The 26,631-nt window shown below is 41.0% G+C and overlaps 3 protein-coding genes across 4 annotated transcripts; 2 read left to right on the plus strand and 1 right to left on the minus strand.

The window, feature by feature from the left end:
• Positions 1–5,513: 5,513 nt before the first annotated feature.
• Positions 5,514–12,028, plus strand: bcl6ab (BCL6A transcription repressor b). 2 transcript variants are annotated; one of them, XM_022213653.2, is made up of 9 exons: positions 5,514–5,620; positions 7,544–7,715; positions 7,871–8,092; positions 8,186–9,004; positions 9,115–9,242; positions 9,811–9,987; positions 10,074–10,204; positions 10,295–10,432; positions 10,637–12,028. In XM_022213653.2, exons 1-9 carry the CDS (start codon positions 5,590–5,592, stop codon positions 10,778–10,780), a joined length of 1,962 nt encoding a protein of 653 aa, XP_022069345.1. In that variant the 5' UTR covers positions 5,514–5,589; the 3' UTR covers positions 10,781–12,028. The 2 variants fall into 2 exon arrangements, with proteins under 2 accessions (XP_022069345.1, XP_022069350.1); XM_022213658.2 differs by having other exon boundaries at positions 9,811–9,978.
• Positions 12,029–12,967: 939 nt separating this feature from the next.
• On the minus strand, positions 12,968–21,293 carry cmpk (cytidylate kinase). The gene is made up of 6 exons (XM_022213627.2): positions 21,034–21,293; positions 18,336–18,482; positions 17,475–17,627; positions 17,282–17,358; positions 16,908–17,004; positions 12,968–13,778 (listed from the first exon to the last, which is right to left on the minus strand). The coding sequence occupies exons 1-6, from the start codon at positions 21,169–21,171 to the stop codon at positions 13,737–13,739; spliced, it is 654 nt and encodes a 217-aa protein (XP_022069319.1). The 5' UTR covers positions 21,172–21,293; the 3' UTR covers positions 12,968–13,736.
• Positions 21,294–21,370: 77 nt separating this feature from the next.
• On the plus strand, positions 21,371–24,909 carry fam78ba (family with sequence similarity 78 member Ba). The gene is made up of 4 exons (XM_022213613.2): positions 21,371–21,531; positions 21,705–22,608; positions 22,687–22,966; positions 24,062–24,909. Exons 2-4 carry the CDS (start codon positions 22,274–22,276, stop codon positions 24,302–24,304), a joined length of 858 nt encoding a protein of 285 aa, XP_022069305.1. The 5' UTR covers positions 21,371–21,531; positions 21,705–22,273; the 3' UTR covers positions 24,305–24,909.
• Positions 24,910–26,631: the final 1,722 nt, after the last annotated feature.

Genomic DNA, 26,631 nt, shown 5'->3' on the forward strand with positions numbered 1-26,631 from the left:
CCTATTTTGTTAATTCGTTACTGATCCTGCGCCCAGTTGAACCAGAGTGGAAGAGTAATGCTTTGAATTCCTTTCAGCACTCAAATTCTTGGTGCATTTGTAAGAGCAACAACAAAGCAACCGATTTAAAGTAGGAACACAAAGACCAGGACTTTGTAAAGTTGTGTTTAACAAGCTCTGAGAGGGAACTTGATGGACTAATGTGACGCTCAGCAGAAGCACAAACTCTTCTCTGGCTGCTGGTGTTGAGCCAGGTGGTGGAAACCAAAGATATGAGAGTCATGTAGAGCAGAGTTAATGTTTGATGATATATGTTCCTTAATTCTAAAACGAAACTTGTGCTTATTCCAAATTCACCACATCACTAGACATGCAGACAAACTGTGTCCCTGAATACTCAGAAATAACCTTAGCAATGTTTGATTTGACTGATCTGAGTCATTTTTAAAATTTGTTTTCTTACTAATGCATGCAGAAATACATGCTTAGCAAATCCAAATGCTCCCTTTTAGTCTTGAATGTCATTTAGTTTGAGGCGAACAGGCAGTTTTTTGATGTTGGCCCAGTTTCATTACTAAAAACTATTTGAACAAATGCATTAACCCTCCTGTTGTCTTCATTTACTGACAAAAAAAACATTGTTTCCTTGTCTGAAAAAAATCCAAAAATTCAGCAAAAAAATTCCCCAAATTTCAGAAAATTTGCAAAACCTTCAGCAAGGAAATTCCAAAACTTTCTCTTAAAAGTTTTATTTCAGAAAATCCCCAAAATTTGTCAAGAAAATTCTTGTAAATATTTTCAAAAAATAAGAAAAAATCTTCAAAAAAAATCTTAAAAATATCTAAAGCGATTTCATATATATCAGTAAAACCTCTAATATTTTCTTTAAGAAAATTCATGTAAAAATCAACCAAAATCCAGTTAAATTCACTGGATTTTGGTTGATTTTTTGTAAATGTTCTTAAGAAACATTTTAAACATTTCCTTTTTTCCACCAAAAATGTTCAAAGATTTCCCAAAAATGTTGAAAATGTGGACATCAGAAGTTTCACTGTGAAAATTTTTATTTTTTTTCCCCACATTTTCAAACTTTAAAACGGGTCAATTTTGACCCGCAGGACGACATAACGGTTAAATGATCAATTTATTATAAATCTCCATCTATTAATCATTTATACTTTCAGCTCTACAGTTCCTTGTATTGACTTGCCTGTAGTTTCTATCAGCTACTCTGGCTTTAAGAGAACCAGCAAACGTGTAAAATGTCACGCAGGCTGTGAATACCCAACTTCTCCATTATTAGCAGTTTGACACAGTTTACTTCATCGGGGTCACTTGAAGTTCAGCAGTTTTTGTGCATACCACCTGCAGCTTAAATATATTCTTCTCAGTAAGTCCCACACAGACCGCATGAAAGCAGTTCAAAGTTCACTGTGTTTATGTCACATGGACCATACGTATTCACTGTCTGAGGGCTTCTGTGCAGCGGACGCCTCACCAGCTATTGAAAAACAACGCTGAACTTTGTGCTATTAATAAACAAGTCAGGTACTTGTGCACATCTGTATCACCAAGATTTGTCACTTTTTTGTGCCTTTCTCAGGGAGTTCTGTGGGATTTAAAACTAATCTCACTTCTCTCGCAGCTCCCCAAATTCAAGTGCAAGATACTGGTTCAAAACAGATAAATACTTCCCTCTTTCAACCACCTTCAGGCAAACATGTTTGCAAAACAGAGCTAGTTTCAGAGTCATATTTTACTGATACGACCTTTGATCTCTGTCAGACAACCATGTGCCTGGATCATGTTTTGGGACAGGCATGTAGATATTGGTCCGCCTCTAGGCCCCGGGTCAGATGAGTTCATGGGTAGGGAGGTGGGGGAGCATTTGTTAACACACGACCTCGTTAACCGGTCGAGCAGGAGGAGAAGAAGAACAGCAGCAAATTTGTTTCAGGGTTTGGCCGGCTGAAACCCATGCAGTGTTGTTTTCGTGCATGGCATTCTTCAGATGGACCCAGAAGAAAACGGGTTTGAAGAACAGCGAAACAAAATGCAGCAGACAAGCAGACATAAATAATGTTTCTGCTGCTGGGGCTTTCCTTTCAGTTAACCCTTGTGATGTTCTGTGGGTCAAAGTTGAACCGTTTTAAAGTTTGAAAATGTGGGGGAAAAAAATATTTTCACAGTGAAACTTCTGACGTCCACATTTTCAACATTTCTGGGAAATCTTTGAACATTTTTTAGTGGAAAAAAGAAATGTTAAAAATGTTTCTTAAGAACATTCACATAAAAGTCAACCAAAATCCAGTGAATTTCGCTGGATTTTGGTTGATTTTTATGTGAATGTTCTTAAGAAAAACATCAGAAGTTTTACTGATATACACCCCCTCTCAAAATTTGTAGGACACTTTCGCATTCAAATAAAGTAGAACCTGTCCTACAACTTTTGACAGGGGGTGTATCTACCGAATTTTGTACACATATGCAGCACATCAGGCTGAACAAAAAAGTCAGTGACAGCCACATTCCAAACCCAACAGGAAGTGATTTTGCCCATTTTTCATTTTTTTTCTAGAGCAAACTCCTCCTAGGGGGAAACTCCAATTCACCTCAAATTCAACCAGTACATACAGGAGGCCTTAATGATCCAAAGTTATTAAAATCTTTTTCCAAAGTCAAAAGGCGTGTCCGTGGCGGCCTCTGGAATTTTGATCCTTCGCCACGAAATTTCAAATGCTGTGTAAATGCCCTGAACATGCTCCAATCTGCCTGAAGCTTTACATGTATGATCAGAGTCCTGCCCTGATCACATCCATATGATGAAATACACCCCCTGTCAAAAGTTGTAGGACAGGTTCTACTTTATTTGAATGAGACAGTGTCCTAAAACTTTTGACAGGGGGTGTATGCAACCACTTCAGATATTCTTAGGATTTTTTTGGGAAGATTTTTACTAATTTTTAAAAAATATTTACAAGAATTCTCTTGCCAAATTTGTGAGATTTCTTTTTTTTAAATAAAACTTTTTAGGGAAACTTTTAAGGAATTATTGGAATTTTCTTCCTGAAGGTTTTTGCAAATTTTCAAAAATTTGGGGGATTTTTTTTTCTGAATTCTTGTATTTTTTCAGACAAGGAAACAATAGTTATTGGTGCCTGTAAATGAGGACAACAGGAGGGTTAAAGGGCAACTTCACCATTTTCACTGATATCAGTTTACTTGTCTGCAAAATATCTTGTGTTGTCATACCGTCGTCATAATTATGTCAGACTGGGCTCAAAGGAAGCAAATTTACAACAGAAAGCTTGTGATACAAAGTGAAGTTTTAAGGTTGTGGAAATTTTTACTATGTGGAAGATCAGTCAAGGTGCATTATGGGAAGTGTAGGTCGATGCATTATTTTTGGAACCTGGCTGACTACTAAAACTCGAAGCATTTCATGCCTTTTTGTTTCACTTTCACCGTTGTTTTGCCTTCAATCATTGCATGACACCATAATAAGGCACCTTTAATCGCTTTAAAACAAACCTTTCAACCCATCTTTTGGGCTTATCTCTGCAATATTTCTTTTGGCCTCAGCAGAAGTGACGATAAATGTCCATGGTACAGCAAAAAATCAAAGCTTCCTTTCAAGAAAAATGATAATATTGATTTTAAAAACCTGACATTTACTCTGCAAAACTAACAAGCACCACGTGTGAGCGATTATGTCGATTAGCTTCTTGCACAAACACCTACCAAACACAATATTCTTCTCCAGCTTATCTGCTCTTGCTCTTCTTGATGTGAAGTTAAAGATGCCGCACTTACATAAGCGAGGAAAAGGCTGACTAATCAAATCTACGCATCCTCTCGCCTGCGAACAAACAACCAAACCAGGAAATTAGACGTTTATTTTCTGCCAAGGCCCCGCCGCCTGAACAACTTTCGTCTCGTCTCATTCAGATGAGAAAACATTGCTTCTTTCAAAGGATGTGATGATGAACAACCCACAGAAACTTCAGCCACTAAAGATAACCAAGGGGGAAAAACATCTAGAGTGAAAACATTAACTAGAAATAGACCACTTTGGTTGCCATAGCCACCTGAACAGCGGTTATTTAGACAAGATGAGCCGCACGACACGTTTATCTCAAGAGAAAAGGTTGTTGTTTTCCTCCTAAAAGTCTATTTTGCACAGTTTTATGTGTGTTTAATGTTTCTAAATATGACAATTATAATGTGCCACTTGCAAACTACTATTTATGTCAGGAATGACGTTCTTTTGCAAAAATTCAGATGACCAGATAATCTATTAATTGAAAAACAAAGTCAAAACAAAGGTGTCTACAGTGCAAATATTAGCAAAAAAATCACTGTTAATTGTGGATTTTAATAGTGCACAGTCTATAATCAAGACTAAGTGTTCAGTGTCTTCAGTAAAATTACTATAGCTGAAGTTTCTAATGAGGAGTTGATGTTCTGCACGTGGTTACACAATGCATGAAGGTGACGCTGTGTGCTGTAACAAGCACTTATTAAGGAAGTAATACAGAACATACCACATTACTTGGAGGGGGATGAAAATAGCAGCAAATATGCAGCATATTGAGGAAGTAATTAGTTAAAGGTACAGCAGAATCTACCGAGTTAAGCCAATACATGTTAATTAATGTTGTTAACTAATCATTTTTACTACACAGAGTAGCTTTTGACTCAAAATGTATTCAAGAGTTCTTCGTTCATTAAAAAAAGCAGCTGGTTCCTTCTTTGTTGACTCATTCAGTCACATAGGATTTAGTTTTGCCCTATTTTGTGTCAGACTGATGCACAGCTGTGATGGTGAGACAGGAAGATGTGGGCACACAGACAAGTGAAAGTGAGCTTTGTGGAAGGTTGAGAACTTTACTCTCGGTAGCCTTTAAAAATAGGACTGAGCAACAGAGGCCTCACACACTTGAAGACACACATGAAACGATCAGTGAAGTGGAATTATTCAGGTTTGTAATTTACCAGATTAAAAGACAGTGAAAAGAACGGATGTACTGTTTTAAATGTTCTTCTTAATCAGTTTAAAGAGATGACGAGTGGCTTCTGGCCAAAACACTATGCAGTTAAAGCAAACTGGAAGTCCAGTTTGGAACGAGAAAAAAATAGTGAAACAAACGCATGATGGTGAGAAAATGTCAAAAAGCAAAACGACAAACTAGTAGTGTGAATTATTGTAAGAGAAGATGAGTAATAAAGTCTTCTGAGGAGGGCTTGCAGCGACAACATACGCTCATATTCCCCACGGTATTTATAACTCGGTCAGCTGACCTTGCACTTGGACCGAACCACCGTGCGGGGAGATTAACTGACACAGAAAAAGACGAATTAAATGTGGAAAACGCCGATATTGCGCACTTTAAAAGCGCAAAGATGATTCAGTGGCGGGGTTTAATGAGCACCTGCGTGTTTTAGCTCCTCAAACAGCCGGGTTGAGGCTGATAAACGACGGCTGGCAGGAGGCAGCGGCCCCGCCCTGCACACAATGGTACGGCCCGGTGTTGAAATTCCGAGAATTGAGCTGCTGTGTTTCTTAGAACTGGATTCTCAGAACTGGTGATGCTCAGAGTTTCGAGGAAACTTTTACAAGGTGACTTTTTTCCCTTCCTATTTTCTCAGCATTGGGTCAGAAGTGTAGTGAAGTAGCAGATGCTGCCGTGGCCGCCTCGGTTCTGCACTTTTCCCCTAAATATGTAGAATATTTAGTGACTCCTTTAGCTAGAAGTGAAGTAACAGATTCGAAGTGTTGATGTTTGTGACAGCTGCGCTAACTTTGACTGTACTTTACCTTGTTTGAGGCCGGTTTATTATTGTTGTTGTCTTTTTATACGTTAAAGGAGACGCCGCTGTTCGAGTACAAACTGCGGCGTTAGATAACCTTTAGCTCTGTGTTGGCTCGTTTTGTTTTATTTAGAGTTTTTACATTTGATGAAACACGTTAGCTTCTTGGCAGTAACCGTCGGTTGGCTTCCTCTGCGCATTTCTCAATCTTTAAACTTCACTAAACGTCTCGCCGACCTCACAGCGGCACTTTTAACCGAGCCAAGACTTCTAAAAACACTTGAAAAAAATATAATAAACCTCCGGACATGACAGCTTAGGAGTGTCTGGACTTGTGCTGGCCTGTTCGGAGGGGGGAAAAATGGAAGTTACGCAGCAAACAACAAACTTTAAAAAAACTTGTTCCTTGAAATCACATCCATGTCGTCTCGGTTGTGGTGAAATATCTAAAGGCTTAAGAAATAACTCTGGAGATTAGTTTAGCGGCGGGAGGGGGAAGCAAATGTTAATGGGTTAAATGAGATGAGTTGCACTTATATCGGGGAACAGGAAACCTGTCTGTGTACTGGCAACCTAATCTGAGCAGCCAGGACGGAATGTGCTCAACGTCAAACACGCTTACAAAGTGCAGGCTGCCAGCACACACACACACACACACACACACACACACACACACACACACACACACACACACACACACACACACACACACACACGCCGACTGTCTGTCTGTCTGTCTGTCTGTCTGTCTGTCTGTCTGTCTGCACACCCCACTGCTTCAGACACACAGACACACTTACAAGAGCTAGACACTCATTTTTAAGTCATAAAAAGTCAGAATTTCTTCTTTTTTCCCCTCTAAGTTTGCACGTTTTTCTAACTTTTTTATTGCACGTTACAAAAAAAGTTGTTTCCACCTCAAAAATTGCAATCATCTCCACGGGTTGTGCTTAAATGTTCACTTGCTAAATGGAAATATAACCGCCTCAGATGGAAAATTAATGTGAAAATGGTGACATTGGAATAACACCGTTATTAAATTGGCCTCATGTTGGAAACCTCCCTTTTGGTTCTCGCTTTAAAATGGCGCCTCCTGTTGCTCAGATGCGGTAAAGACACTTGTTTGGTTCAAAGTTTGGTCTGATTTAAAAGCCTGAAGACAGCTGGCTTGTGTTATAACAGCAGAATGAGCCAAGTTATGAAACTGATTTTTTTTCTTCTACAGCTAATCAATTATTCTGAATTTATATAATTACAATATTTATAGAGAACATTTCAAAAACAAAGGTTTTAAGTGTTTTACGTTAGATTTTACATTATATCTTTTTGTAAAATATCAATTTCCTTGTGTAACATTTAAAATTTGTTGTAATATTTTATGTGCAATATTCCAATTTCATGGGCAAAATTTAAATTTCCAGTTTTTCTATTTTACTACAGCTGATTTATTTTCATTTTCAGTGATATACTGCAAAGCTTTTCTATCAGGCACTGCATTTCTCCTCATGTTATGCAATTTTGTTGCATAACTCAAGATATAAAGAAGTTAAAACAGCTATATGTATATATTATGTTCAATGTCATCAGTTTTCATAACTTCAGCTGAATTTATTTTCTAAAAATATTGTACAGTTATGCTAATTTTTGTACTATTTCGTATTCTATTTTATTGCTCATGTGCCTTTATTCAACCGTGGATGTAAATTAAAGATTATTTTTTTCCCTTGCACAGATTGTGATAGCATGGCCACGACTGCAGATGGCTGCATTCAATTCACACGCCATGCAGGCGACGTCCTGCTCAACTTCAACCGCCTCCGCAGCAGGAACATCCTGACTGATGTCACCATACAGGTGGACGGACAGCAGTTTCATGCTCACAAGGCCATCCTGGTGGCCTGCAGGTACGCACCATCACGAGTTCAGCACCACATGCACCTTAGGACTTCTTTTTTTTTTTTTGCTTGTAAAAAGAAGAGACTACATTTACTTTACAGTAATTAAGTTGAGATTATAGATGATAACTGTCTTGACATCAGTCTCTCCTGGCCTTCCACAGTGGCTTCTTCTATTCTGTCTTCATGGACCCTGAGAACACAAACCTTAGTGCCATCAGCTTAGACCCCAAAGTGGACCCCAAGGGTTTCTCCCTCCTGCTGGACTTCATGTACACGTCCTGCCTGAACCTGAACGACAGTCTGGTCTTGGCCACCTTGAATACAGCCATTTACCTCCAGATGGAACATGTGGCCGACACCTGCCACCGATTCATCAAGTCCAGGTAAAGGAAAATAGAAAATGTGAAAACACATGCTTTACAGTCGTGGTAAAAAACTGCAGGAATCTGACTTGGAATTGAATGTGATTTCTGCAGGCATCAGAGTCTGGATATGCCGATTGAAGAGGTACAGAACAACTCGTTACACCTGGCTGAGGGCGTCTCTGCTTTCAGGCCTGTTGAAGAAAAAGAACCAGACCTTAGAAACAACCACACATCCAACACAACCTCCCTCCAGGAGTGCAAGGGCTACATCCCTAATGTTTTCAGGGGCATCAACACCTCCGGCTCCTATCACGTCTACGGTGACCTTCACGTCCCTGCCGGGAAGATTGAAGGTGCTCATAAGATCAGATGCTCGCAGGTACCCAGCCCCAGCATGGCTCACAACGAATCCATCTCCCACTCTGTCCCGTCGCACCCCAGCTTCCCCTCCACTGTCATCCGACCGGCGGTAGCCCACGGCAACCTTCAGCGGCCTGCTGCTTCCATGGAGGAAGATGGCGTTCATCACCCACAGACCAGCTGTGTGAGACTGTCCCCAGGCTTCAGCAAAGGTGTCATCTGTAGCCCTCAGAGCCCCCTCAGATCTGACTGCCAGCCAAACTCCCCCACAGAGTCCAGCAGCAGCAGAAATGCCAGCATGAGCCTTAAACAGCCCTCAGACTGCCCCAAAGATGCCAAGGCCCGCAACTGGAAGAAGTACAAGTTCATAGTTATGAACCAAACCCCTGATGAGAATGGAAAGGAGGTTCACGGAGGCAGCTCTGATGTCGGAGCTGTTTCTCCTACGCTGAGCCCCTGCAGGAGGGGAGCAGCAGGTGGACACAGCGAGGAGCAGCCAGAAGAGGGAGCCAGTGAGCACCGAGAAGAAATGTCTTCATCTCAGAGTAGCGACAGCTGCAGCAGCATTAGGTAAACTACAGCCCAGTGTCTGAATTAATAAGAAATCAACTAAAAAAACAAGTGTTTAAGTGAAAAAGCTACCTTTATATTAACTCTGTGGTTCTGTTTTGTGAGTACAGCCACCACAGATGCTCCTCCTGTGGCTGTGACAGCCCTCGCTGCATGGAAATGGGTCACCTTTCTCCCGTCTCATACAACGGAGAGGACACCACCAAGCTGCACTCAGATTATTCCTCCTCCAGTTGTGGTACGTGGTCTCAACCAGCACCATGTTATTAGCCTGTATTTAATGATTTAGCAGGACTGTTTTAACCCTCTTGTTGTCTTCATTTCAAATATTGTTTCCTTGTCTGAAAAAAATCCAAAAATTCAGCAAAAAAGTCCTCCACATTTCAGAAAAATTGCAAAACCTTCAGGAAGAAAATTCCAATAATTCCTTAAAAGTTTCCCTTAAAAGTTTAATTTTAAAAAAATGGCAAGAAGATTCTTGTAAATATTTTCAAAAAAATGTGTAAAAATCTTCCAAAAAATCCTAAAAATATCAAGTGGCTTCAGTAAAACTTCTAATATATTTTCTTGAAGAAGTTCTTCAAGAAACATTTTTTTTTAACATTTCTTTTTTTCCACCAAAATTTTTTTCTAAAATTTCCAAAAAATGTTGAAAATGTGGACATCAGAAGTTCCACTGTGAAAATATTTATTTTTTTCCACATTTTCAAACTTTAAAACGGGTCAGTGACCTACAGGACAACATGAGGGTTAAACAAAGCCGCAGAAGTGCATTGAATTCACATTGTTTTTTTTCTTTTCTGTAGAAAACAATGTTTATTTCTGCAACGGATGTGACTCCAAGTTCACAGAGGAAGATTCCCTGAAAGACCACATGGTCCAGGTCCACAGCGACAAGCCATACAAGTGCGACTGCTGCCAGGCTGCCTTCCGCTACAAGGGCAACCTGGCCAGCCATAAGACTGTTCATACTGGTAAGATTAGTAAGTCCTTTTTGAGTTTTAAAAGTACTGTTGAATTCTGCTTCAAGGATGTGTCTCATTTACTAATCGCTTTTCTAAACCTCCAGGTGCGAAGCCATACCACTGCAACATCTGCGGTGCTCAGTTTAACCGACCAGCCAATCTGAAGACCCATACAAGAATTCACTCTGGAGAGAAGCCATACAAGTGTGAGACATGCGGTTCCCGATTTGTCCAGGTGAGAACAGAAATGCCCCGTCTTTCGCATAACTTTCACTTCTCAAAGTATTGCCTTCATGCAAATATATTTTTTTAAAATTTCCTCCAGGTGGCCCATCTTCGCGCCCATGTGTTAATACACACCGGAGAGAAACCGTACCCTTGTGAGATTTGTGGAACACACTTCCGCCACCTTCAGACGCTCAAGAGTCACATGCGTATTCATACCGGAGAGAAGCCTTATCATGTAAGCCTCCTTATCCACTGTGTCTGGCTGCTAAAAAGAGTAATCCCTTCACCCCGGTGATCCATATACCTATCAATAGTTATAATTCCTGAGTGGTAATCCAGGGAGCTATGAACTTTTGTTGGCAGGGTGGGGGATGAAACTGTACGCTGAAGAGGTGATTCTAAATCATGTGTTGTTCCTTTTTTTTATCCTTTTCTTTAGTGTGAAAAATGTGACCTGCACTTCAGACACAAGAGTCAGCTGAGGCTTCATCTGCGGCAGAAGCACGGCGCCGTCACCAACACCAAGGCCCAGTACCGCAGGTCTCCCAGCAACATGATCACAGGCCTGTTGAACACCTGCTGAGACGGCCGCAGACTCCTCAGTCTTTGTTTTCCTCTTTTCACCGGCCACCATGCTGTCAAAAGTTTGTGTTTTTTCTTAAATACAAACAGAAACATAAATATTATATATATTTGCCCTTTATGTATTTGTAACGCACATTACTTAATGTAACTCTTTGGTATTTCAAAGACTGTAGAAGTTTATGCTTTCATCATGAATGTCTAACAACAGAATGTACATCTTGAATGTGAACGAGTAGGTATTTCTCTATTTCGCCAATTAGTCAACAGACAGTGTGCATTGAAGGACAGTCCTCCTTTTCATTCATACTGAGGGTCACTGTTACACTTTTGCTTCAGATATTGGCATGAATTTGCCCAGTAATGTGGTCTTATGCAGTGTTATGTGGTTATTTTTCATAAGGCTGTTTCTGTAAATAAGATAATATATATTTTCAGATTGCCGTCTGCTGGCAGAGTACAAATATATTTACGTTAAGTACGTTTTTCTTACATGCAGTAAGCTTCACTGACTGCCAGTAACACAAGAGCTTATTATTTTGCCATGTCGTAGTTTGTGGTACATACTGTAATATCGACAGATCGTCATTCATTTAAGAAATGGCTGCGTATTGTACATATTTTCTTTTTCGAGTCATTTCTCGGTTCATGTTGGTATTTTGCACATACTCATGATGCTGTAATCCATATATTTTCATACCTGTCATGCAGATATTTCTACTTAAAATGTTCTTGACCTTTTCAGTTTGTTAAACCCCATTCCCAGCACTTGTTATTTTCTTATTTATATTTTCAATTTGCTGCATTCACTTACTTTTTGGTGCTGCGATGATCCAGTTTCCTCAGTGGGATCGTTAAACTTTGTTTTGTTTTTTTTTACCAAACTGTACGTATTCTAGCGCACTCATACAAACTAGTGCCTTACATTCAGACTTTTCGGTCAGCTGCTTTCCCAGACTAACTCTCAGTGCATTTTTAGTTTGGACAGCCGCAGTAGTTACCTGCTTTTGTGACGCATTTCCCATTCGGTACTTGGCCCCGTTGTCGTGTAAGCGTGTCAAGGTACTGTTATTTTGGAGACTTCTAATCTGTTGTGTGTAGCTCTTGAAATGCAGATACACCAGGCCTCAAGCTAAAACACTCAGGAATAATAGTAATATGTAAGCAAGTGTCTTTGTAACTGCAGATTATATATATGTGAAATATATATATATAAAACATGAAAATAAAATGTATATTATGTAGCATACATTGCTCCACTTGTCTGTTTTTTTTTTCAAGTAAGAAGCAGTGAGTCACCTGAACTATTACTACATTTGAAAACGAACAATTGAGTTGTACAGATTTACAGAAATCCATAGTAATAAATGTGTTTCAGACTTTCTATATACATATGATTAAAGTACTTTTGTATAGATTTTTTGTTCTCCGTAAATGGATCTTTGTTTCCGTGTTAGTTCATTCATCCTTTGCTTAACCCTCCTGATGCACCAAAAAATATTGTTTCCTTGTCAAGAGAAAATTAAAAAAGTCAGCAAAAAAATTCCCCAAATTTCTGAAAATTTGCAAAAACCTTTTAGGAAGAAAATTCCAATAATTCCTTTAAAGTTTCCCCTTAAGGTTTTTTTTTTTAAATCCTCCAAATTTGGCAAGAAAATTCTTGTAAATATTTTAAAAAAACAGTAAAAATCTTACAAAAAATCCTTAAAATATCCAAAGTGATTACATATATATCAGTAAAACTTCTATTTTCTCTAAGAATATTCACATAAAAATCAACCAAAATCCAGCAAAATTCATAACATTTTTAACATTTTTTCCAACCAAAAATGTTCAAAGATTTAACAAAAATGTGGACATCAGAAGTTTCACTGTGAAAATGTTTTTGTTTGCCACATTTTCAAACTTTAAAACGGGTCAATTTTGACTTGAAAGGACGACACGAGGGTTAAGGTCTGTTAAAACTTGGAGCTGTTATGGTGTGAGGCGCCCCCTGCTGGACGACCAGGTTGAACACTATCCAGAACCCTGAGGTTTTGTATATTTATAAAATGTTGCATAAACTTTAGAAAATGATCAAAATCTTTCTAGTTTTACACTTGTGCTGATAAATGACAAAACTATTAAATACAGACTCGGGAGAAAGATTCTTCAGTGTTTGAGGCAAAACAAAAGAACAAAGTCTGTGTTTTGTTCTTTTCCACTTTATGCTCCTTCATACAAGCAGATACAGTACAGATTTAAGTGCTCGTTTCATCTCCATGTTCTCACTATGACTAGTCCCAGATGTCATAGCTGTGATGAAGCACACTGAAGTTTTTAAATACTCATCTAATCACAGAAACATACCTGATAACATCTACATGGCACAAAACTGCTCCCTGGTCATGCCGCTGTAGCTCCCATCCACTAAACAGGATGCCAGACAGGCTGTTGGCCGTTCAGTCAAGGCTAAACTAAACCCTTGCTTTCAGGTTAAACGACTATTTGGTCTGAAGCGTGATGGCTGCTTCTGCTGACATGTTACTCAGAAGACATAAGTGATAAATAGCTTTTTTTTTTTTTAGAGACATCCAGTACTGTAAGTGTCTTTGATTTTGATAAACAGTGGCCTCTCTAAGCCATCGATGCATTGATTTTCAATGCAAAGGCCCTCGACTGTTATGAAAGACGGTGAACTGCGTGTTCTTCCGAACATGAACTAGTTGATTACAAGTAGCTGCTAGACATCTCTACCGCTCATTCATACCGGTACGCATTGTACACACACATCTACACACACACACACGCTCGCAAACAGTGTAGCATTTACAAAAAAAACCCGAAAAGACACAGAAATCAAAGGTAACCAAATGTATAAAGTCATATGAACGGACATATAAACTCGTAATAGTGTAATTGCAGTTGATAAAAAGAAAACTAAAAGGTAAATGAATGTTGGTGGCAGCTGGAGAAGCTCAGCCCTCCTTGTCTAGGATGGCTTTCACATCAGCAAACACCTGGAAGAGAACAACAAGTTAGTGCAATCCGATACAAACAGCGATTGACAATGATACAGTCCCTGACAAAAGTCTTGTCACTTATCTTAAGTTGTAGGAATAACAAATAACAACTGGACTTGTAGTTATCAATTGGAATCAGAAATGGCTCATATGAATGACAAAGCCCCCTAGATTATATTTATTATGCCAACATAAAGTTTTGTATCATTCATTAAGTTTTATCATTTAATTAGGACAGAAAGCTCAGATTTTGCTTGGACAAAAGTCTTGTCGCATACAAAAATAATGTTGAAATTATACATACGCTTTATTCTGAATACACAAATATGCTATAAAAACATCAGAACATTAAATCATGGTGTCTTGATAAAAAGAATTAATATTGTGTATGATTTTCAGAGCATCCATACGTCTCATCAATGACTCAAATAACTTATTGATAAAGTCATCTTAAATGCAAAGAAAACAGTCTTGCAGGGTTCCCAGAGTGCATCAAGATCCTTCGGTTTCATCTTCCAAGCCTTATCCTTCATTTTACCACAGACATGCTCAATAATGTTCATGTCTGGTGACTGAGCTGGCCAATCCTGGAGCTCCTGGACCTTCTTTGCTTTCAGGAACTTTGATGTGGAGGCTGAAGTATGAGAAGGAACGCCATTCTGCTGCACAATTTGCCCTCTCTCATAGTTTGTGATGTAATGGGCAGCAAGAATTTCTTGATACTTCAGGCTGTTGATGTTTCCATCCACTCTGCAGAGCTCTCGTACCCCCCATACCGGATGTAACCCCAAACCATGATTTTTCTTTCACCAAACTTGACTGTTTTCTTGGTGAATCTTGGGTCAGTACGGCTTCTGCAAGATTTGCGTTGATTGGGATGCAGTTCAATGGACGATTCATCAGAAAAATCAAACTTCTGCCACTTTTCATTGTCCATCCTTCCTGCAAGCTGTGGACCTTGACAAATGCAACACGATTTGTTGTTGTCTTCTGTTTAATGCTGGTTTCTATGCACTAATTTGACTATGGAGAACACCGCGTGAGAGAATTTGACAAACTGTTCTTGTAGATACAGGGATTTCTGGCGACCAGTTCACATGTAACTCTGTTGCAGTTGAAAAAGGGCTGGCCCTGGACTGTCAAAGCAACAAATGCTCTTCTCTAACAGGTGTCTGCCTGACCTGGACTTGTCATAAAAGTCACCAGTTTCTTCAGATATTTTTCTTATCCTCTCTACTTGACATTTGGATACATTAAAGCTGTCTGCCACCTCAGCAGCAGACTTGGTCTTCAGGGTCTTGATGATCAGCACTTTGGTCTGTGGTCGAATCTTTGGCATGCCGTCGGGGTCAGGTTGGGCTTCATATGAAGGTCTTGTGTTTCTTTTTATACACACTTGGGAATATGTCAGTTACAGTATTTGTCACAGGTGAACTTTTGATCTGTGATTGGTTGAATCATATAAAGACATGACAAGACTTTGGTCCTTGCAAAAACAGATGTCATGGGCTTTACCAAGACAAGAACATCAGGACACTTTATGACGGGTTCAATTTGCACCCAGTTATTAATGTGAAAGCCCTTGACATTAAAATAAACCATTTTTTGTGAGAACTGAACTAATACAAAGGGTGTACAAATGAACGAAACAAAACTGGTGCCTCTGAATAAGTATACATACTGAACGTACAGTTCACGAATACTCAGAATGCTAAGTGGCTCCTACACACAGTTGGCAGACTACAAATTGGAGCCTCAGTCTCCACTGAGACATAGGGCTCCACACTAAAGCCGCCAACAGAAGGTCGAACTTGTCTGTAGCACCCATCACAAGTGCTTACAAACCGAAGCAATACACAGAGCTACAATACGAAGAGGCACCAGGGTGGACTGGTCATAACCACCAGCCACCTCAACTAATGGCATGGTGGCAGCTTTATAGGTTGCAGGTGTGGTGCCTGGCTGCCTCTGATTGGTCCGAGGAGGAGGAGCTGGAGGGTGGCCCAATCCGGAAGGTCGAAGGGCGGGGAGAACCAGATTGCAGTGCAGGTCATCATTAGCTCTGTGTCATCAGCTGAAATGGCTGGCAGCTGGGGTTCCAAAGACTCTGCAATAACCACAGCTGAACCCACACATAAATTTCTCCCACACAAAGGCCCAACAGAACACCACCTCAAAACAAAACGGTACACCAGTACTGGTGGCCGTAACACTAGAAATAAAATTATGTGCCATTTAAGGTTACTATATCCTTATGCGACAAGACTTTTGTCAGGGACTGTATATTACTGTGTTATCCCTCAGGTAAACTTATCTTTGACTTTGTATTCTGTCTTTTTTTTGGAGAGACGCACTGTACGCTGTAGCTCAGCTGGATTATTTGTGATACTACAGTATGTCAATTACTAACATGGCATCAATATTTTATGTCATGGTTATCACAAACATCATTCTATCATAATGCCCCTATCGGAGTATGAAAGGCTGTAATGTCTGCCTTTTTCATTTTCATAAAACACAATGTGAATTTCAGACGCATCAATAATGGGCCACAAAAAATGCAAACTAAATCAATAAAATATGTAAATAAGTTTAAAATTCACCTTCATTCTTCAAATTAAAGTCTTATTTTTGTTGTCTTTAGTAATAAAATATGCCGTTTTCTCACAGCTGCAATATAATCTAAATTAATTTCTCATTTAGAGCAGATAACCTTTTGGTCTGACATAGTAAAGTTAATGTGGAAGTGCTAAAAGCTTCATTCTTTCTAACAGCCAGTAGAGGGCGACTCCTCCAGTTGCTGAAAAATACTTTACAGTATGGAAGTCTTTGAGAAAACTTGATCTGTTACCTAAGCAAACATTTTTACTAACGAATTTACGGGGAGGGGGTATCCCAATATTTGGATCTCAAATTGTTGTTTCACTGTTTGACCACAATTCAGAACTGTGGATATCGTTTTAAAAAAGCCCTGTCATTCTCTTACTTACGACTTGTCTGCCTCGATTGACAGGTTTTTCAGGCTATCACACTCAGCTGTGGTAAAAATCACCTCCTCTCAGCCTTCATCTCTTCCTTCAACAATCTGAGTGACGTTCACGAACACCATCGATGACATTTACTCACCTCGTCCACAGAACGGGAAGCGTCTACGGTGCGCACCTTGCCGTGTGTCTCGTACAGCTCAATGATTGGTCGTGTAGACTGCAGGTAGGTCTGGATTCTGCATTGAAGGAATATATGGCTGGTTATTGGGGTCAAGTGACACAGGGGACTTAAAGGAGACACAAATTAGGTCAAAAACACACATGCAGGTATCCAGCAGTCAGTTAAATGGGTCAGAGAAATCTATACTCATCAGATGCGTTTGTTGTACTTTGTTACAAACACAAGGAAATAAACACGTGAAATCGATTGTGAACAGCCGCAGTACAGCACAATGTATGTTCTAAAGCCTGCAGTTTAAACAGCCTAACACTGTCTGTGGTGGAGGACTGCACCTTTTCTCCAGGCTTTCTCTGTTGTCATCTGTGCGTCCGCTGCTCTTCCCTCTTTCTAGACATCTGTCGATGCAAACCTGTGGACAAAGGAGCTCATTTCCTCAGCATGAAAACATCAATCACATCAGTTCAGGACAGTGCGTCACTAAAAACGGCTAGAGGAGTTTTTAGCTGCATAGTTTCCATGACGTACCTCTTCGCCGCAGTCAAAGAAAAGCACAAACTTGACGTCTGCTTTGCCATCCATGACAGTGTTCCACCCTTGAAGGTTGTCCTCGTTGCGGGGGAAACCGTCTATGAGGAAACGGAACTTCTTCTCGTCTTTCTGCATCGTCTCTTCCATAGCCTGACAAAACACAAAGCGGAACAAGAATGTAAAGTCATACTCAGATTAAGAATTTATTCAAGGTTGGTATGGCTTTACATAAAACCGTCTGTATCATGGTGTTGACAAACTGAAGGACACAGATTTTAAATGCTACTATGATCCATGTCAGTGCTACCTATAAACTGCAGAATTTGCATAACAAAATGTATTTTTTCCGATCTTTTATTCACTGTTTGTCAATTACAAGTCGCTGTAGTCAAAGGGAATGTCTTCAAAACATTTATTATTTCCGAATAACAGTAGAAAATTAAAAAATTTAATTCTAAATTATATTAAACAGAAAGAAACATTAAGTCGTCATATTCTGAAGGCTTGAAGGAGCCATTTTTTTGTATTTCCTAAATATATGCCTTCAAAATTGGTTTGATTATCACTGAATAATATACTGTAAATTGACAAATCTGCTTGGCTTTTCACCACTAAACTAGATATGTTCTTGGCTTTGTGTAGCATTTGTGAAGCTGTTCACTAAACTTGTATTCAAACAGAACCTGTAAACTGCAGGTAACAATTGGCAGGAAAGTATTTTACAAGAACCGAGAACCTTAAAGATAACAGTTAATTCAGAGTTTTGAATTAAGTGTCTGCCCAGTCCCAGACACATCAGGGTTTTATTTCTGTCTGGATGAACACAAACCAGTTTTGCAGTCTTCATTTGTTGCATACCTGCTTCAGTAAGTTGATGGTGATCTCAACTGGAACAATTTTGCCCTCTTTGATGTAGTTGGCGATGAGCTGTCCACACTCTGAGCCTTCTCTGGCTCGCTCTGCTCTGAGTAAGTCTCCAGCTGACAGATGGGTGTAGTTGTAGCCCTGAGAAGAATTTTCAAAAAAGAACAACAACAAATGTTTAACTATAGGTTGGTCTTGTGATTGAAAGTGGCACCTCAAAGAAAAGCACATCAAAACCACTCATCGAGAGGGAACGTCTGCTGATGAGTTTTTCCAAGTTTGCATAATTCAAAACACCAAAACTCTACAGTGAAGAGAAGCTTTTACAGACAGATCGAATCCTTCTCACTCACAGGCCTGCAAAAAGTCAGTCCTTGTACACTGAAAGAAAGGAGCCTCTATGCCAAGCTGCCGTTCAGGCCCAACCACTGCACTCGAAGCATGGAGGCCAACACCCAGAAGCAGTTACAAAGTCTCTCTTAAAGAAGCACTCTCTAGCAAACACACACATCAAAGACTCCATGTTGGCCTCCAGTAGAGCTGCAGCTTCTCAGGTTTTCATGAGTTTGACTTTCAGACAAACATCCAAGCAGCATCCTTCAGCTGAGTTTTGGCTTTTTAGACTTTCTACACAGCTTATAAAAATACCTTCAGTCCAGTGGACAAATAAATGAGCCTCAGGGAAAGTTTGACTCAGTAGACGTTACTTTGGATCACTCACGCTCTCCAGACCCACCCAGAACATGAGGATGAGTAACTGCAGACAGTCAATGGTCACATGACCAGAAGTGCAACTGAGTGGGTTATTACGGGTTAATAGTTGTTTTTTGCTGCTTGATACCAAAAGAAAACTCACAATGTTCTTATTTTTCATGAGTAATCTACAAGAGAGGTTTATCTCACAACAAACACCAATCATTCATCACATTATGATTTAATACTGTGAGCACTTTGAGATCATGAGGCTGATTTCTTTTGTCTATTCCAGAGGTGCAGCTGAAAACTAAAGGAGTGTGTGCGGTCAGGGCGCTGAGACTCTGGAATAAAAACTGTGTCTTGTGGGGCACTTTGTAACTTGGACTTTGGACCATTATTATTATTATTCAAGTCATACATCGCGGGAAAATAAATATTGCAATATCAGTTTTTTCCAGTATCTTTGTTATACGCTTCATTTCTAGGTGCTATATATACATTAAAATATACGTTAATTGGGTAACCCCTCGAAAAGTCATATATTTTAGTCATACATATATAAAAGTCATATATTTAAAGTGACTCACAATACGGTGCTATAAATACATGATCTCATTTCTGTAACTTTCTGGAGTCCGACAACAGAACAAGCATGAAATAGTGGCTAAAATGTGACCCAAAATAAGGTGCTATGTATACATATACTAGGGTCTGATCAGTTTCTCATCTCACAAATTTCAACATGTGATTCTGCTCGTTCAAAGTCAATGATGGGTTTGCCAAGTGCAGTCCAGACCTACACTGACCATTACATAACCACACAGACATGGATAAGTCTACGATAAGGTTACAACGTGGAAGAAATGTCAACAGGATGCTCCTGTTTGCACTATGCAAAGTTAATAAAGACTCAGTATAACCAAGTCTATCTATGACACAAGATAGAGTCTGCCAGGAGGCTTTATAAACTGTATTTTATTTCCTCTTGTTTGACTGCATTTTCACACAGATAAATTCCCAGTAAAGCTGATCTCATTTCTATAATTCTCTGTAGTCAGACAACAGAACAAGCATGAAACAGTGGCTAAAATCTGACTCAAAATAATCAGCAGTCACCTTTAAAGTGCTAATCTGCACTACTAGAATCTAGATATTATGACTATACCATGATCAGATAAACTAACCACATGCAGAGGTTAAACACAGCTGCTGTGTAGTAAATTATGCAATATAATTTAACCTAATTTGATGATTGCTGTAGTCAGAGAAGAGTTACACAATAAGGGGTGAAAGACTAACTCTAGCTGACAACGCTCGTAGAATATGCACTTCCAAACAGACCAAATTTGATCATTTTCTTCAGGAGTTTGCATTTCTTTTGAAGGAGCACTTTTGACCTCTTTTTATTAGTCGTGATGGAGTCTCCAGTTTGAACTTTTACTTACATTTCCTACTGTGCTGAATTACACAATGAGACACAGTTTGCTCTCCAAAAAATGCACCTAAATGAAATGGTCAATTTGCATTTTAGGAGCAAATTAAGTTGGTAATTCATCTGTAAAATCGTGAATAAAAACAGTGGTAACAGCAGTCCCAAACCAGGCTTTAATTTAGCTCATTCATTCAGTGCTTTCACATAACTAAATCAATTTAAAGCCTAAAATGCATTGCGTCCTGTACTGCTTTGACTTAGCTGTCACAAAACACATATTTAGAGAGTCCTGGAGATTTAAGCTGATATCTACAGCTGCTGTTTATGTTTAAAATTAGCATATAAACTGAGTGGCTAACTAGCTAGCATGGCAGGCTAACACCCAGCTTCGTTTTTAGAGGACAACCGGAACTCAGTGAAAATGAGACAATACCTCATTGAAAAGATGCTCCTAAAAGCCACAGTTGTCCAGAACCCCACTAAACACTATTTCCATCACGACATGCTCAATCTCAGCCATCAAAAATCAGCACTCTTTGTCCTTTTCCCCGCTATCTCTCGTACCTCCACGATTTTGGAGCACTGGGTCCCTTTGCCGGCGCCAGGCCCGCCCAGCACGAACACAACCTGCGGCTTCATTATCAGCGACACCCGGTAGAGGAAGGACGGCACCCTCTGAGACCCGAACAGACGGCTGAGCATAAACCACCAGCGACGGACGCGAACCGGCTGGGTGTGAGGGTGTAATAACCAGCCGAGCCGCCCGGTGAATGCGTGTCAGTGTCGGTCGATGAGCACTGACGACACCACTTCCGCGGTCCAGCTCGAGCGACCAATGGGGTTCGCCGCCTCGGCCCGTGACGCAAACGCGTAGCCCCGCCCCCTGCACTTGTTATTTTTTTTTCAATGCAGAGGTCGGGTGACGCCCCTCCTCCTCTGCCTCCAACAGCATCAGCATCTCCAAACCGAACAGGGCGACCCACCGCTGGAGGAGGATGCTCTCCGGTCCGTTGATGCTCAGCAGCCCGACGAGACGCACCGAAGAGGCGGCCGGACGACATGGTATAGAGTCGCTGCTTTTCCGCTCGTTTCTGCTGCCTCGCTGCCTCCATTCATGATGCACCATTCATGCGTCCCCAAGAATGGAAGCACGCTGGGAGGGAAACATTAAAATAGCGCGTTGGCTCGTCTCTCTAAGCCTCTCTTTATTTTTGACGAAGCTTCTTTTCATGTAGGTCAAAGTGATGAAGACCCCGATTTTGCGTTTTGAGGGCGCCGCGCGGATGCAGGGCTGATCCAGGGAAAAGCCGAGCAAACAAAAGGCATCGAGCCCCCCTCCTCCGACGCACCTGGCTGCCCTGTCGCCACCTGACATGACAGCGCAGAGCCGGGAGCAGAGCAGCAGGATCAAGGGGCACCGACGTGCAGCCGGACGCGCGGACTCGACTCGGAGCGGAGGAGCCTGCGGACGCTCGGCGGAGGAGAAGCAGCAGCAGCAGCAGCCCAGGGGAGGCCGGATTGCAGTTTCTGGGGACGAGCGCCAAGGGCAGTGCGGCAGTCAGCAGGCAGACCGGGGGGAGGAGGCTGCGGAGATCTGTGATACTTCCCCCCAAGTCAACACTGCGAGCTCACCTCCACATCCTCCTCAGCATATGATGGTGGATGCTCTGATGTTTGATCAATGGTGACTGTGTTCCTCCATCAGCATTTTTCTCTCCTGCTTTTCCCCCCCTCTTCCCATCACTGATGAATTGAAAGATTAAGATCTGCTCTTCAGGCAAGGGTGGAACCCTGAGGGGGACTGATGTGCATACTGGCCAGGTATCATCTGCTCCCTTCTTCTCTGGTTTTGCTCATTCTGCTTGCTGCCTGCACTATGGGCTGTATTCAGAGCATTGCATGCAAGCCCCGCATCAGACGGGAGAACATTGTGGTGTACGAGGTGTCCGCCTCTATCGACCAGTGTCCCACCATCATCGAGGAGAATTCACCGATTGTGCTGCGTTACAAGACGCCTTACTTCAGGGCCTCAGCAGGAGTTGTGATGCCACCAGTGCCCCGCAACGAGACCTGGGTGGTGGGATGGATCCAAGCTTGTACCCAGATGGAGTTCTACAACACCTATGGAGATATTGGCATGTAAGTGTACAGGAGAGACTTCAAGACTGCTGCTGTGTCTGTGTGTGTGTCTGTCTGATCCTCTCTGTCCTCCTCCAGGTCCAGCTGGGAGCTGCCAGAGCTCAGAGAGGGTCGGGTCAAGGCCATCAGCGACTCGGACGGCGTCAGCTACCCCTGGTACGGCAACACCACGGAGACGGTGACTCTGACCGGACCCACGTCCAAACCGTCCCGTCTGACGGTCAGCATGAACGACAACTTCTACCCCAGCGTGACCTGGGCGGTTCCCATCAGCAACAGCAACACACCCATGCTGACCCACATCACCAGGGACCAGAGTTTCATCACCTGGCTGGTGGCCATGAACTCTGTCACCAAGGTACAGGACCAAAACACAGAGAGCACCAAGGAGTCTTGTGTTAATCTATAATATAATACATTTCATTTTTATAGCGCTTTTTAGAACACTCAAAGACCCGATACATGTAAAATCAGCAAACATTAAAAATAAAGGAACATCATGAAACAGGTGGGTCTTGAGGAGTGATTTGAAGGTGGTCAGGTCTGTGCAGTCGCAGATGTGTTGGGATAAGGAGTTCCAGAGTGTGGGGGCAGATATGGAGAAAGCTCTGTCCCCCCAGGTTTGGTGCTTGGTTCTTTGGTTCTGATGAACGAAGGCTGCGGGAGGGAGTGTGGTAGTGGAGCAGGTCCCTGAGGTATGGGGGGGCTTGGTTATGGAGGGCTTTGTGGGTCAGCAGGAGGACTTTGAATAGGGAGCCAGTGGAGGTTTAGGAGGACAGGGGTGATGTGTTCATGAGAGCGGGAGTGGGTGAGGAGACGGGCAGCTGAGTTCTGGATATACTGAAGTTTATTGAGGACTTTTGAAGATGAACCGTAAAGAACACTTTTGCAGTAATAAATTTGGGATGTAATAAATGCACCAGTTTCCCTTAAACTGCATCCACAGATCACAGATGTGTTTCGTTGGTTGGAGGTGGAAAAAAAGAACACCGGCTGTTTAGAAACTACTCTTGCGTTTCCACACAGACTGGCTGTGATGTAATCAGCCCGTCTTGCACTGCTTTTCCTGGTGTAAAGTTACAGAGTAGCTCATTGCTGCCTTTAGTTCTCCTGAATAAAGCCCCTGCAGTGGGCATCAGAAGTCAGTCCAGCATCAAGTGACTGCAGTTACGTGCTGTCTTTTTGGAAGAGTTAGATTCTTTGTAGGATCATCTAGAGGCGGTGTTCAGGCTTGTCTTGAGTACTGATTGAGAAATTCTGTCTCATTCAAATATTCTCATGCATCAGCTGCAATTAAAAGATCCTTAATACCGTCATTCGTTACTGTGGACATTAACCACACATCTCCTTGCAGCAGGACATAAAGAGGCTCCAACAAGATGTGCCCAAAATAGACCGCACCATTCACAAACACAGTATCAACCATGCTAACATCAGGCTTCTCCTCCTGCAGGAACGCATCGTGTTGCAGACGGTGCGGTGGAGGATGCGGGTGGACATCGCCGTGGATCCGGACATGCCTCTGGGCTCTCGGGCCTCGTTGGTGGGTCGTCCCTACCAGGAGCAGCCACACATCCTCAACTACCAGGAGCCCATCCCTCCCAACGCCCTGGGGAGGCCCAATGCCAACGACGCCCAAGTGCTCATGTGGAGGCCGAGGAGAGGGGCGCCGCTTGTGGTCATACCGCCAAAATAAAAGGGTCTGGTAACTTCAAAGACATAAATATAGCTGCTCTGGATTTATCCGGACAGGACCTTGTGGCTCCTGAAAGAGTCAAGTGGACTGTTAAGAGAAGCCAGAGTGGATTTTACATCTTGGATCTCTGTTTGTCTACAACAAACAAGGACCTGGAACTGCATCAAGGCTTGTTTGACAAGTTTTTGGACCTCCACAAAGAGTTCTGCTTGCCTTTTTAGCGAAGAAGGAACACTGTTTTTAGTCGTACCGCAGAGGAATTAGACCACAACAAGAACTGCATCCTGCATCCTTATGTAGACCTTATTGCATGAGAGTGAGAGGGAAAAACTGTCCACGAAAGAAGTTTAAGAACAGCATTTGTTTTGTATAACTTGATACCTGAAGACATTTTGATTGAAAAGTCAGCCAAAAAACAACATAACCATGAGTTCAACCTCATCAGTGCCAACAAAGGCCTTCAGCACACTCGATACCAGAAGTAAAGGATGTATTCAGATCATTTAAAAAGAGATAAAGTATTATATGAATCTTTTTAGGTTAAGATTAATCAGATTGTATTAAGAGCACCCACTTGCCATAAAAGTCTGGAAGATAAAAAAACATCTACTGTAGTTTTCACTGGAGTTTTTTGCTGAGAACACCGAACTTATGCACCAACGTATCATCAGCTTTTTTTAGCACAGCTGAAATTGTGTTCAGATGGGTGACAAACAATCGGAGAGGTGAGCTGGAACTGTTACTACGTTAAATAAATAATGTCAGCCATGCTTTCAATAAGTGCGGTGTAAATGACTTGGGGCATCGCCATACGACAAATTTAAAACACCGATCAGAGTCTGGGCTCGTATACATTACAGCTGGAATGGGGCCGAAGCGTACTTGGAGCGAGGGTGAATTTGACGGGGCGCTAATCAGGTCAGGTTGCACTTCAAAAGTTACATAAATCTAACATTAATCAGGGAATCTAAATTTACCCGTGTGTCATCCTGCGGGTCAAAACTGAGCCGTTTTAAAGTTTGAAAATGTGGAAAAAAGTATTTTCACAGTGGAACTTCTGATGTCCACATTTTCAACATTTTTGGGAAATCTTTGAACATTTTTTGGTGGAAAAAAAAGAAAAATGTTTCTGAAGAACACTCACCAAAAAATTCAATTTTTTGTGAATGTTCTTAAAGAAAATATTAGAAGTTTGACTGATATATATGGAATCACTTTAGATTTTTACTCATTTTTTTTTAAAATATTTACAAGAATTTTCTTGCCAAATTTGGGGATTTTTTTTTAAAATAAAACTTTCAGGGAAACTTTTAACCCTCCTGCTGTCCTCATTCACGGGCACGGAAAATATTGTTTCCTTGTCTGAAAAAATCCAAAAATTCAGCAAAAAAATTGCACAAATTTCTGAAAATTTGCAAAACCTTCAGGAAGAAAATTCCAATAATTCCTTTAAAGTTTCCCTTAAAAGTTTTATTTAAAAAAAAAAAAAAACAAATTTGGCAAGAAAATTCTTGTAAATATTTTCAAAAATGAGTATAAATCTTCCAAAAAATCCTAAAAAAAAAAATACATAGTGATTACATATATATCAGTAAAACTTCCATTTTCTTTAAGAACATTTTTAACATTTCTTTTTTTCCCATCAAAAATGTTCAAAGATTTCCCAAAAATGTTAAAAATGTGGACATAAGAAGTTTCAAACTAAAACGGGTCAATTTTGACTCGCAGGACAGCACAAGGGTTAAGGAGTTACTGGAATTTTCTTCCTGAAGGCTTTCAAATTTTCAGAAATTTGTGGAATTTTTTTGCTGATTTTTGGGATTTTTTGTCAGACAAGGGAACAATATTTTTTGGTGGCCGTAAATGAGGATAACAGGAGGGTTAATGGTTTATTTAGTGTAGAATCGAACCGGCCACTGCGTCTCCTCATTTTTGTGTTTTTGCGGTAGATAAACATGGGGTGAGGATCTTCTGGTGTCACGGTCCGTCTGGTGTCTCATCCTGGGATCAATCCAAGTCCTGGCCTGCCACTCCACAACACAAGTCACATGACTCATCCTCCATCTGTGCCTCTCTCCAGGTTCATGCCTCACCTTCCCATATGCCTGCTCTTTTTTTCCTCCCCTGTCTGTCCACCTCATTACTGCCAATCCACAGACCTCCTCACAAATCCACAACTATGCAAATATTAGCTGTGCAAAAACTGATCAGCCAGCGACGACGAGGTGGAAAAAATAGGCAAGATGTGGGTTTTTTTTTTAATGTAGTTATATGCATCAGGGTCGTTGTTGAATATATATAAATAAAACAGGTTCCTACTACCATTT

The sequence above is a fragment of the Acanthochromis polyacanthus genome, chromosome 9, assembly GCF_021347895.1.
Source record: "Acanthochromis polyacanthus isolate Apoly-LR-REF ecotype Palm Island chromosome 9, KAUST_Apoly_ChrSc, whole genome shotgun sequence".
NCBI classification, from domain to species: domain Eukaryota; kingdom Metazoa; phylum Chordata; class Actinopteri; family Pomacentridae; genus Acanthochromis; species Acanthochromis polyacanthus.